At 34.8% G+C, this 13962-nt stretch overlaps 1 protein-coding gene across 1 annotated transcript in view; it reads right to left on the reverse strand.

The window, feature by feature from the left end:
- Positions 1 to 13962, reverse strand: part of mkxa (mohawk homeobox a) — a 38920-nt gene that overhangs the window by 13227 nt on the left and 11731 nt on the right. The window contains exon 5 of the mRNA XM_073828187.1: positions 12576 to 12905. Coding sequence (XP_073684288.1) covers positions 12576 to 12905 — 330 coding nt within the window. The remainder of the gene's footprint in view (positions 1 to 12575; positions 12906 to 13962) is intronic.

The following is a 13962-nucleotide window of genomic DNA, read 5'->3' on the forward strand; positions in this document are numbered from 1 at the left end:
TCAAAACTCTCCGTGGTGAAAAACACAACTGTCTGGACACTGTTGGACTTCCTTTCCTCAGCCTTTGAATCGCAGCACATTAATCTGTGATGGATCAAACTGCGTCGAGGGTGCTGACATGTTCTGGGCTGTGGATGTGACTGGCGAGCTGAAAGAACGACCAAACAGTGGCAATACTGTATGGGGGTAAACAGGGTGAGCGAGAGAAAGCATAATTCAGCCTTATGGACACAAGGCCACTCATAAACAGTAAACATAAAGCTCATCTTAAGACAGACTTTGTTTCATATTTTTAGGATATCTGTGGGTCTGCACAGCAGATGACAAACCGTAGCAGTCCAACCACAGCCAAGATAAAGCAGCTGCCACCAATGGCACTTAAAGCTTCAGCATCTGTGTGTTAAATGTGTTAATCTTCCCATTATTTTGTATTTACCAGTCAGAGTAAACACAAACCACCACAACACACACTCTACCAGCCAAAAAACAGAACAGTCTGTACCAGACTTTAAAAAATTCAAGAAAAAAATGACAGAAATAGCCCAGATGTTTTAAATGGGGTGTAAAATTGGCTCTTAGTGAAATAATCTTTTGTTTTATTGTGTTACGTAACATTATATTTAAGAGTATACTATTTTAGGCCTATGTAGAGATGGTTTAAAGGTAGCTATTTTTAGTTTTTTTTTTTTTTTCATTTAAAGCTTTGAAAATACAGCATATAAAATAAATCACCACTCACAGAGACCCATTTAATCTATCATAGGAACATGGCAGTTATTTAATGCAGGTATTGTGTAATGATATCTTGTGCATTGCTTTACAGCTATTTATATATTTGATGGTAAATTGATTTCAGAATTAACAGTAACTATAATTAACTGTTCACATTGATGATTGATTCATTTTAGCACTTTTTATGATTAGCGAGTTCATTCACCCCCATGTCATCCAAGATGTTCATGCCTTTCAAAAAGAATTTTAAGTTTTTGAGGAAAACATTCCAGGATTTTTCTCCGTATAGTGGACTTCAACGGGAACCAACGAGTTGAAGGTCTAAATCACAGTTTCAATGCAGCTTCAAAGGGCTCTACACAATCCTGCCAAGGAAATAGGGTCTTATCTAACAAAACGATTGCTTATTGTCTTTAAAAAAAAAATTGTATACTTTTTAACCAAGTACTATGTGTACGACTTCCCACATTATGTAATAAGTTTGGAAACATCACATGGTTAGCTCTTCGCCTGTGTACTCTTGTTCAAAAAGGTAGGATAGGGCGAAAAACTCTCATTTTGTCTTCCAACTTCAAAATCGTCCAACATGGTTTCACCTTTTTTTGTAAAGGGTGTTTGACTTTCATTGGACATTCATTTGGAAACATGTCACACGTGATCTTTCCAACATAACTATATAATATGTGAGGTTGGGCTGGTGCAAAATGAGCATTTGTGGTAATTTAGTAGTAAAGTAATTAGTTCAATAGTTCATAAGAACTTAAGAACTTTATTCCTCAGCTGGGATCATGTACAGCCCTTAGAAGCTATACTGAAACTGCAAATTGGAAGTTCAAACAGTTGGGAACCATAGAAGTCTACTATACTGTAGGAAGAAAAGTCCTTGAATGTTTTCCTCAAAAAACTTAAATTTCTTTGTGACTGAAGAAAGACAAACATTTTGGATGACATGGGGGTTGAGTAAATTATCAGAAAATTTTTATTCTGGAAGTGAACTTATCATTTATCATAAATGGATGAAAAGCTGTGTGCTTTTGAATAGTTGCCGGGGCAAATATTAAAACCCTCACAGAGATACAGAAATTCAGTTATTATTCAATCAACCTTGTGTCGTTCCAGACCTGTATGACTTTCTTCATTAGGTTGCACTTTTTTTTGACAGTACATGTACTTATGTGCACTTACAATGTACTTAAGAAGAAAAAAAGTAATGGGTAATACAAGGTAACTATATGGCTTAAGGTTAGGTTTAGAGGAAGGTTCAGGGTTATTACCTAGTTATTACCCAGTAATTGTAATCATTATAATAAGTACATGTTTAACAGGACAGTAAAATAAAGTACTATCATTTATTCTGTGGAACAAAAAAGAAGATATTTTGAGAAATGTTACAACTGACCCTTCACAGGAAGTTTGACTGACAGCCAATCTGACCAATCATTAAGCAGAATCTGCCATTTTGTCTAACACAAATAAACCAGACATAAGAGCTGATTACTGTCGGTAGACTTGAACCTGAAAAATGTTGTGTATTGTGTGTTTAAACAAGAAACTTTCTGATGTTCATTCATGTTTGTTTTGTCCTATAACTTGTTGGATAAGAGTTGGATATTATCGGTTCACGTGCTTAAAGAGTGATTTGTCAAAACACATTAAAGAGCCACAAAATGGTATTTATTGTTCGAATTTCTTCCAAAATGCCAACATTTGAAAACTGAGACTTTGTTTCATATCGAAAGTAATCTGATCTGTCATGTTTGTTGGCACATTGTGAGTTTTCTGGGGACAGATTGTTGCGAAGCGTCAATGGAATGGTAATCAAAACTTTTGAAAATATTTAAATATTGCAAAATAGCAAAAATATTGTCTACCACCATTCTTCCAATTACCTTCTTTTGTGCTCCTCAGAAGAAAAAATCATGCAGGTTTGGAACTCTTTGGAAGTTGACTAAATGATCACATGATTTTTTGGTAGACAAGAAAGTAATTTTTGACACTGGTCTGTTCATGATCAATGCAACACTTTAGGAAGAAAACACTGTTTACGTGTATATTTTCTATATCACTCTGAAGAATTTTTGTTTTGACCATTAAATATATGCAATATATGCAATATTTATACTAGCGGTAGTGGCAGAGTGATCTGAAACATGTGATCTGAACATGAATGCGCTTGATGTCACATCCGCAGACAGCGTGCGAAAAATCCGACCCGACAGAAAATAGGAAAAATAGGATACAGGCTTATAGGTGCACCCACTGTGAGCTGACAAGGTGTCAGTATGCTCATCAGAAGATGTTTGAGTCATAAATGGTCAAATAAAAAGGCTATTGTTACGTTTATTTTGGGGGAAAAGTTACATATAGCCCTTTTAACAAGACTTAGAGGTCATCCGTTGGTTTCCTGTTCTGGACACGGACGAGTGCATCTGCCATTTGCTAATGGCTGGACGAATGATTCTGATCTCTTACCCTATCAGTACCTATAAAAGTCCCACAAACAGACTTCAAACACGCTAGCTAGAGGACATAGCACACCACTGAGGTATTACAAGACAGTATCTCCACTCTGACGTATGTCAGGAAGAGACAGAAGGCCAAAGAGAGGGAGAGAAAGAGAGGCTCATGCTGAAAGCATTTGCCTAAAGTGCTATCAGACATAGATAAGGCTCCATCTAGAACGCATCTCAAACTTTTTCAGCCCCAATAAAATTCAGTTTCGCTTCAGCTTTAGTGTCATTCCAAAATGGAAAAAACGATTAGCAGCAAGAAACCCTGGAATCATTGCAAATGATTTTGCAGAATGGAAAAGCTTGTTTAGATCTCGTGTTACAAGTTTGTATGTTTCTTTGCAAGCTAATTCTGCCCAGAGATGAATATAGAATTGCTTTCGACCGCAACCTCTGGGGAAAGGAAAAAAAAACTGATCGAGTGTAATATAACAATGTTTGAAAGTGTTTTCTGAACTAAATAATGATTGCAGACTTGATCCAAAAATGCATAGTGAAATGAATTGCTGTGATGTTCCTTCTGGTTTGCTCACACGCACATTCTTTCTTTGATTCTTTGATTCTCTGATTTTTGTTTTCATCTGTTAATCTATTGTGAAACTGCCTATTTTTGTTTTCCCCATTCCCCAAAAAAAACCTTACTTTCCAAGTTAGACAAATATGCATAGGCTCTGCTGTACTATTTCTGACGCTCTGATTGTCAGAGTCTTTCAGTGTAAAGCCATTAGCTTCTCCACACTCATCTAATAGTCTGCCATTCATTCACTGTTTCTTTCCTCTATCTATTCTCACATGTAAGCAGCCAGAGCAGTGTATGTCTGTTTACACCTCTCTTCCACACAAGTCACCACTATCCACACACGCTCACTTTTCAAGTGTGCCTCGGACTATTTGCAATTCATCACGATATATTGCTCTTGAGCTTCAGAACAGTTTATACACAGAACCGTGCCGAGAGACTAAGAATTCCGTTTTTGGAATACGTTTCGAAATGAATCATTTTCAGGTTACAAATGGCTCCAAAAACTAAATTATAAAAGATGGACCAAAACTTATCTAACACTGTCTGGATACATAGAGAATGTTGTAATAAAATAAGACATTTATTCATGCTAGAAGGATGCTTACTTGCTCTCCAAGATCTACTACTACTACTATTTAAAAAAAAAAAACGAATTTAAATAAAATACTGTTGCCAAGAAGTTAGTTGTTCTCTTAGTATTATAAGTGCAATCCTAAGTCTATATCTATTTGTCTGTATCTCTCATCATCCCAGTTTTTTGTCTTTTATTGTGCGTTATTCACTATTTTAACTCTTTCACAAGACTTCATCTTTCATCCTCCAATTTCCAGCTTGTCTCTCATCTCCCCTTTCTTCCTTTCTTACTCCCTTCCTTCACCTCTCTTTTCTCCATCTTTCACTTCTCTCAACATTTTCTCCTCTTTCCCTCTGGTGATGGATGATGAGACCCCATCCTGACCACTGTAACCTAGAGTCTGAAGTAAATCTTGGCCTCAGCCTCCCTTATTTTGTGAGGGATGGAGTGGGAGAATACAAAAAACCTCTCCAAGAGGAAATTTTGGTGTTTCTATGAGTGTGTATGGGTAGTTGACATGTCCTGTGATATGATATTAAAAAGTTCGGGATCAGTAAGATTTGTATTGCTCAACAGTAATGTTGTGAAATATTATTGCAATTTAAAATAGGGGTTTTCTATTTTAATATACTTTAAAATAGAATTTATTTCTGTGATGCAAAGCCGAATTTTCAGCATCATTACTCCAGTCTTCAGTGTCACATGATTTTTCAGAAATCATTCTAATATTCTGATTTATTATCAATGTTGGAAACAGTTGTGCTGCTTAATGTTTTTTGGAACCTGTGATACTTTTTCCAGGATTCTTTGATGAAAAAATGTTAAAAAAAGAACAGCATTTAATTATTATAGAAATTTTCTGTAACAATATACATTACTGTTCAAAGTTTGGTGTCAGTATTTTTTTTTCTTTCTTTGAAAGAAATTTATCAAGGATGTGTTAAATTGATAAAAAAAAGAGTAAAGAATTATATTATTAGAAAAGATTTCTATTTAGCTTTTTATTCATCAAAGAATCCTGAAAAAAAAAAATCACAGGTTCCAAAACAATATTAAGCAGCACAACATTGGTAATAAGCATATTAGAAAGATTTCTGAAGGATCGTGTGACACTGAAGACTGGAGTAATGGCTGATGAAAAGTCAGCTTTGCATCACAAAAATAAATTATATTTTAAAGTATATTAAAATAGAAAACTGTTATTTCAGATTGCAATAATATTTTATGTTTTTTCAGTATTTTTAATCAAATAAATGCAATTTTGATGAGCATAAGAGACTTCTTTAAAAATGTTTTTTACCTCACACTCAAAAAAAAAGGTACAAAATCTAACTGGGACACTACCTTTTGTCCTTGAGTGACAGCTTTTGTAACTTTCTTTTTCTGAGCGAGTACTACAACAGCATAAAATCTAATGGAGAAGCTTAATATTACAGTATTGACGTTCAAGATGAAATGGAGATGTTTTCATAAGTGTTTTCTGCGATTTGAGATGTGCGCAGCAGAGCTGGATCAGTCATTGTCCTGCTGCTCTGTGGTCAGTGAGCAGTCAACTACCGTAAATCAGGCAGTTCAGCATGTACTCTTTAAATGCCATATCCCTGCCAGGCTGTTTCTCTAAATTACACAGCCCTCCCTCAGCACTGTATGTCATTGTCAAACAACGCTAAAACGTGTTAGCCAAAGCCTGTCGTGCTTTGAGAGAAAGAGAGACTTTCAAACTTTTTAATTGGCATCAGACTCTCAATGTTTTTATGTACTGTATGTGGTTGGATGTGTAGCACAACTGTGCAAAAACAGCAATAAAAGTGTGCTGTGTATTTCCAGCTGTACACACAGAGGGCTGTCAGTCATCTGATGGACAGCAGGCCCTGCACATTAATAATGCCTGAATTTACGTGCTCTCACTCCGTTGCATGTTTAGGCTTGGATGGATTGCCCACCTGCCTCTGATCGCAGTTTGAAATCAGCTCTAATGTTTCTGAGTTGCAGACATTGTACTTTTCTTGGACAATGACTTTTGAAACATTTTCTTTTGGTGGCTTCAGTCCAATGAGTCCGCAGGGCTCTTAAAAGTGACTGGCACCTATGAGCCCCGGTGGCCTTGTCAAGCTTCTCTGTTTTCATTTAACATATTTCTACCTCCTAGCTCTGTTTAATGTCCACTGACCTTGAAAAAGAAGGGCTTTTCATGTCGTAAAACACAGGTGACATTCTTGGTTCTGTGAGGAAATATGTCCCACAGAGCACGGCTAGCGCACTAAAGCACAAAAGATTGATTGGAAAAAGAGAGCCTTTTTATTCTTTGGCCAAATTTTGGAGCTTTTTTTTACATTACTGATTACAAACATATAAGGAATAGGGCTGGGTAAAAAATATTGATTTCTTGGGTTTTAATCGATTCTCATTTTTACAAATCCCTAGCCTGTTTTCGGTTAATGAACGGAACAAGCACAATAAGCTTTGTGCTTTGTTACTTTTGATATGAAACAAAGTTTCAGATTTCAAACTTTGTCCGTTTTATTACAGTAACCAAATAATAAATGCTGTTGTCACTGTTTAATGTAGTGACAGATCGCTGTAGCGCCTCAGGTCAAGAGAAGCAGCAGATGAACTGACCATCTACTCTGCTTTAATACCAGTTTCAGCACAAAAAAACATGGCTAACTACCGAACGCACACTGCCACTTAAAAGTTTTGGATCAGTAAGACTTCTGTTTTTTAAAGTCAAGATCAAGGCCGCATTTATTTGATCAAAAGTAAGTAAAAAAAAAAAAACTGTAATATTGCAAAATGTCATTACAATATAAAATAATGTTTTTTGTTTTAATATACTTTTAAATATATTTTATTTCTGTGATGCAAAGCTGAATTTTCATCAGCTGTTACTCCAGTCTTCAGTGTCACATGATCCAGAAATCATTCTAATATGCTGATTTATTATCAATGTTGTGCTGCTTGATATTTTTTTGGAAACTGTGATACTTTTCTAACAATGTAAATCTATGCTATCACTTTTTATCAATTTAGCACATCCTTGGTAAATAAAAGTATTAATTTCTTTAAAAAAAGAAAGAATAAAAATTTACTGACCCCAAACTTTTGAACAGCAGTGTATATTGTTAGAAAACCTTTCTATTTTAAATAAATGCTGTTTTTTTAACCTTTTACTGATCAAAGAATTCTGGAAAAAGTCTCACAGGTCCAAAACAAAAATAAGCAGCACAACTGTTTTCAATATTAATAATAAATCAGCATATTAGAATGATTTCTGAAGGATCATGTGACACAGAGGACTTGAGCAATGATGCTGAATTACATTACATTTACATTTTAAAATATATAGTATATAAGTATAGAAAATAGAAGTATAGAAAACAGTTATTTTAAATTGAAATATATTTCACAAAATTATTTTTTTTCTGTATTTTTGATCAAATAAATGCATCCTTGATGAGCATAAGAAACGTCTTTAAAAAACATTTAAAATCTTACTGATCCCAAACTTTTTGAGCAGCAGTGTATGTCCAAGCGTTTGTATACAAATCAGTTCATTTTAACCTTTAATATTGTAGTAAGTGTAGTACCAACTGACTCTCATGTATGTTTACAGCATTAGTTAAGACATTTTTTTTCCTTGAGAAAATCTGGTGCGTACTGTACCTGATATATACCCAAAACAATCAATATCGAACAAAATTAAATGGAAATCCAATCGCAAGCTTGTGATTCCGAATTAAATTGTGAAACTTGTGTCAAAACCCATCCCTAATAAGAAATTTCTTCTTTATATTTTATATTTCTAGGCAATGAAGGAGAATCCTTAACAATGGAGAAATGAACATTTAAAGTTTAAACTTTTTAAAGTCTTTTCAAATTCTTTAGCGCGTCTTTTTGAATAAACCGAACCCTAAATGTTTTAAACAGGTGTAACAGGCAGCAGTACTAAAAGCTCTCAAAGTCAGATGTAAGCACTGAGATATATATCACTTTTCAGTTCAGTTCACTGAAGCATTATATAATATATTCATAAACACCTCAGATGACACATAAGTTTCAATAACTGGATCGCAAGGGTCCCGTTGAAAGCAATATGAGGACACGCCGCTCTAGAACAAATGGTGCAGCAGCCAGTTTATGTCCCATGTGATGCACTTTCTATGTGGCTTATGAGATTCCTGCACAGATGCAACCTGTGAAAATACATCTAAAGCGTTAGACAAAGTTCTGAGAAATATTTTCCTGCATGCTCTCACTTTACTGCGAGCTCCCATCAGCTTTGACAGTGCGGCACAGTGATCTATATCGTACAAGACGACTCTAAACCCGGTACCACGCACGCAGGGAAAACACTGAGTGAGATTCCTACCATTAAATATCCCATTAAAGTGCAATTTGACATAAAATCCCTGGCATGTGCCCTGGAATTCTCTCACTTCTTGTTTTCAATGAAACTCCCATCAGAGTTCCCGTTGCGTTTTATTTAGTATTTTTCTTACACAATGGCCTCTTTAGTTTTCCATCGGAGGCTTTGCTGGCCTGACGGCTCCTTTGCCACGTCTGATTCGAGTGAGGAGTGATGGAAAGGAGGAGAGAGCTCCTTTAGATCCAATTTGTTCCATTAAGCTACATTTAACCGACGGTTTCTATGATGCCACTTTGGTTTAAAGATGTGTGTGCTAAAACATTAGCGTCTTGGCTAACACAGCGCAGAGACAGACAGACAGCTGTTTTCAAAAAGAAAACAGAGACCATAGAGCTAAAATTTCAACCTCATGCCGTATTAGTCTGAAACTTGAGGAATATTTGTATGAAGATATTCTGGAATGTAGAAAGTCGGAAAATGGAAGGAAAGAGAATAGCGGGGAAAAAAGGGAGAGCGGAATCTTAGGAGGAAACGATACAAAACCAGCAACAAGATTGAATGACAAATTCAATATCAATTTAATTCAGAGTTTATTGCTGTATTTCGTTCTGATTGATCCCTTATTCGCTGTTGCGCAAATGCTGCTGCGTGTGATCTTGTGTTAAACCTTTCGTCTGGCAATTTCTCAGCTGACAAACAGACGCGTCATTTAGCTGACAAAGCCATCAGAATCCTTAGCCAGGAAATGGTATTTACCATGAAAGCCGAGAAAAACCACATAACTCGTAAATATTCTTTAAGAGTGTAATTTTGGAAGAACTGATTCAAGCTGAAATAGGCATCAAACTACACCAAATCTCAGCAGGTGTCTACATAAGCAGCCTTGCGTCACATCGCGCATAAAGGGTTTAAACGTCGATCCAGAAGGTAGTTAGCAACAGCTTTTGGGTTTGAAGAGAATTCCAGCATTCTGTTCCTCAGCCCTGAGATAATGCAAACCATGTTTGTCAGTAAGAAATGGCAAACTGAAATGAGAAACAAAGTAAAACAAAGCCTGCACGGCGAGATCCCAGAGGCTTGATGTGAACAACAATATGTAAGCGAAGAAGCAAACAATGTTATCAGTTATGAATCCTGTCAGGACAAAGACGCAGTGTTCTGACCCGAAGAGACTCTTTTTCTCCAAGAGAAGGAGAGAGCAAAACACATGCGCTCGAAGGCCGCAGTCGCAGACACAGTATCTCTCATAAATTCCTACAAATGATCAATAGAGGCTGACGTTCGTCCAGATGATGATGAACAGGGCTTAAATAATTGCCAGAACTCTCCTGAAACATATTTGTCATTTTGGAATGTCGAAGAGATCTGCGATAACATCACAAACACCTGGAGGACTTAAACAGCACATGGGAGCAAACACAGCTGACTGTGAGCACTGCAGACGCTTCCTATCGAGAGACTCCGAACCAACGCTGACCTTAAACAGACGAGTTAGAGAGTCCTAAACTTTGGCAGAGCTTGCCTTTTTCGGTAAACGAGACGTCTTGGGATAGGTGAAAGCTCTAGATAAAGCCATCAAGCAGCTGCAAAGAAGGAATTGGGAGAAAATTGCCCACAATAGTTTTATTACTTAAACTAAATTTAACTAAAGCTAATATAATACAACTACACTACGGTTCAAAAGTTTGGGGTAAACATGAATTAACAATCAACAACTGTATTTTTAATAACTAATGTTAAAGTCTTTAATACTTACTAAAATGTAACCGTAACTTTTTTTAAATGAATTACGTCAGTGTTCAGTGTTACATGATCCTTTAGAAATCATTTCTTTTCTTTTTCATTATTATCAATGTTGAAAAAGCTGTGCTGCTTAATAATTTTGTGGAAACTGTGGATTGTTTACATTGCGGTTCAAAAGTTTGGTATTTTTAATGTGTTTAAAAAAATGCCTTTTCTGCTCATTAAGGCTGTATTTATTTGATTAAAAATACAGAAAAAAACTGTAATATTGTGAAATATTATTGCAGTTTAAAACAGTGGTTTTCTATTTTAATACACTTTAAACTAGAATTCATTCCTGTGATGCAAAGCTGAATTTTCATCAGCTGTTACTTCAGTCTTCAGTGTCGCAGGATCCTTCAGAGATCATTCTAATATGCTGATTTGTAATCAATTTTGGAAACAGTTATGCTGCTTAATATTTTTTGAGAACCTGTGATACTTTTTTCTGAATTTTTTTTAATGAATAAAATGTTAAAAAGAACAGAACTTACTTAAAATAGAAATCTTTTGTAACAATATACACTCAAAGTTTGTGGTCAGTACTTTTTTTTTTCTTTCTTTCTTTTAAAGAAATTAATACTTTTATTCAGCAAGGATATGTTTAATTGATAAGAAGTGATAGCAAAGACTTTTATACAGTATTGTTAGAAAATATTTTTAATAAATGCTGTTATTTTTAACTTTTTTATTAATCAAAGAATCCTCAAAAAAAAAAGTATTACAGGTTCCAAAAAAAAAATTAAGAAGCACAACTGTTTCCAACACTGATAATAAATCAGCATATTAGAATGATTTCTGAAGGATCATGTAACACCGAAGACTGGAGTAATGGAAATGAAAATTCTGCTTTGCATCACATAAATAAAATTTATTTGAAAGTATATTAAAATAGAAAACTGTTATTTTAAATTGCCATTATATTTCATAATTTTACTGTTTACTGTATTTTTGATTAACTAAATGGAACTTTGATGAGCAGAAGAGACTTCTTTAAACAAAAACATTTTTTACTGATCCCAAACAGAATTTATCTTCATGAACAGAAAGTTAAAAAAAAAAGTCTAAAAGTCTTAACTCCTAGTTTCAATTAATTTAAAGTCTTCTTGCTGAATAAAAATGTATTACTTTAATAAAAAATCTTACATTAATAATAATATTCTTTCATAAGTTGTTTAAGAAGCTCAGAAATGTTCTGTGCAATTAAAAAACTGAAACAACTAAGGAGAGTTTTGAACTTTCTATAGTGACCTATTATATGTGTCAAACTACCATGAGGTGAAACACAGTTATGTTTTAGATACACAGTTGGAGAGACTTCAAGAGAAAATTCTTTAGGTCAAAGTTTGGCTCATTTTAGAAATGACAGAGACAGAGAAAATTATGTTCCACACACACGGCCCTCTGACATCTTTAACCCTAAAGCTGATATACACTTCCACACTGCACTAACACACAAACAACACACTGTCTTTCCCTCATGAACACTCTCTCTTTTGATTAAAGACCTCTTGTTTCTTAGTAGTGGATGTTGGACATGAACTCAAAACTGTGTTGAGAGAAAAAATGTGTAATATTGAAAAGATAAGGAGAGAATGAAGATTGAAAAGAGAAAATAATTGTCACACTGACTAAAGAAGTACCGATGGTTAATGGGCTGAAGACTAAACCAGGATAAACCGTGTTTGCCGTACAGTATGTTCTGTTTCACTGCAAGTTCAAATCTGAACTTCCAAGACCTTAAACGTTTTATCAAAAGTACAAAGCTTAATATAAAAGCATGCATTCTTTGAACTAGTGAACTGCAATATTTTTAACTTAGTGGTATTTTCTTACTATTAAAAACATATTTCAGAATATTTACAAAAGTCAGATTGAAATGAAATGAGTTATGTGTATGTGAGAGAGAATAGAGAAAACATATGACCTTTCTGTGACTCTGCTTGTTGTAGAACGAGAAGCCAAAGTCATGCATAGACCAAAACACAGCTGATACTGGGAAACAACTTCAAGATGCCCTCCTTTCTCGCAAAAAGCAAGAGAGAGAGACACAGACAAGGAAAGAATGCAAGACTGGCAGCAGCTCACCAGTTCTGTAGATAAAGTTGGCTTCTGCTTCTGAAGAAGACGGTGAAAGCAGGTCTTCATCATACTCATTAGAGCTGAACGAGCCTGAGTGGTTCCTCCTCCGTGCGTCCATTACGCCGTTGGCCACCATTACGTGACGGAGCGAGTCGTTAAGGTAGCGGTGCAGCAGGCTGCTCTTGTATTTGGGTGGTGACACATAGTCATCAGACAATGAGGCGTCTGCAGCGGCTCGAAGACCTGCACTCACAGCGCCGCCTTCCTTCTTGATGACGCTCTGGTACATCGGCTTACTGAACTCCCCGACCTGGGCCCGTGCTGCTGGGTCACCATCTGGATGTGATGCAGGATACATGCAAATATGTCAATACACATTTGAGAACAAGAAAAAGAACTTAACTATAAAAAGTCAATATTTTGATCTGCTGCCCTTTACACCTTCTCAGGAGGGAGAGACACGGTCACATTTTCATTTAATCACCCTTCTCTTCTGTTTGACCCCTCCAGCACATTGAAAACTCTTGACTGGATTATTACAGTCATTGAAAACAAGGGCCTCCTAACTGGAAGCGAGTGTGTCGGATCAAATTTGGTGCTGAGAGACTGATTAGTGCAACAGGGGATGAAGCAGAGAGGAGCTGAAACTGAGCCTAAAATGGCATTATTCGAAAATGTATCAAAATAATAAAATAATATAGGTAACACTTTAGAATAAGGTTCATTAGTTGACAACTTTAGTTAACATTAACTAAGAATGAACAATACTTCTGCAGCATTTATTAATCTAATTTCAACATTTACTTATGCATTATTAAAATCACAAGTTGTATTAATATTCGTATTAACTAACATTAACAAAGATTGAATGAATGTATTGTTCATTGTTTGATCATGTTAGTTAATACATAAACATTAACTAATTAAATTTCAAGATTCAGATATATTTACAGAAGGTAAAATACAAAAATGTATACAAAATGTGAAATATTAAAAATATTTAAATACTTAAAATATACATGTGAAACAAAATCATAAAATAAAAAATGTTCAAAATTTTAAGACTCAAAAATATTTACAGAAAAAAAAATGTGTGCACAATATGAAACATTAAAAAAAAACATTTAAAAATGAATAATATACATGTTATTATAAAATAAAATAAAAAAAGTTTAAGATTTCTAGATATATTTATATAAGCTAAAATACCAAAATGTGTGCAAAATATGAAGTATTAAAATTTTAATTAAACATTTAAATATTTATAATATACATGTGATTATAAAATACAATAATAAAATAAATTAAAAAATGTCAAGATTCAGATATATTTACATAAGCTAAAATACAAAAATGTATGCAAAATACAAAATATATTACAAATATTTAAAAT

The sequence above is a fragment of the Garra rufa genome, chromosome 22 (assembly GCF_049309525.1).
Source record: "Garra rufa chromosome 22, GarRuf1.0, whole genome shotgun sequence".
NCBI lineage: Eukaryota > Metazoa > Chordata > Actinopteri > Cypriniformes > Cyprinidae > Garra > Garra rufa.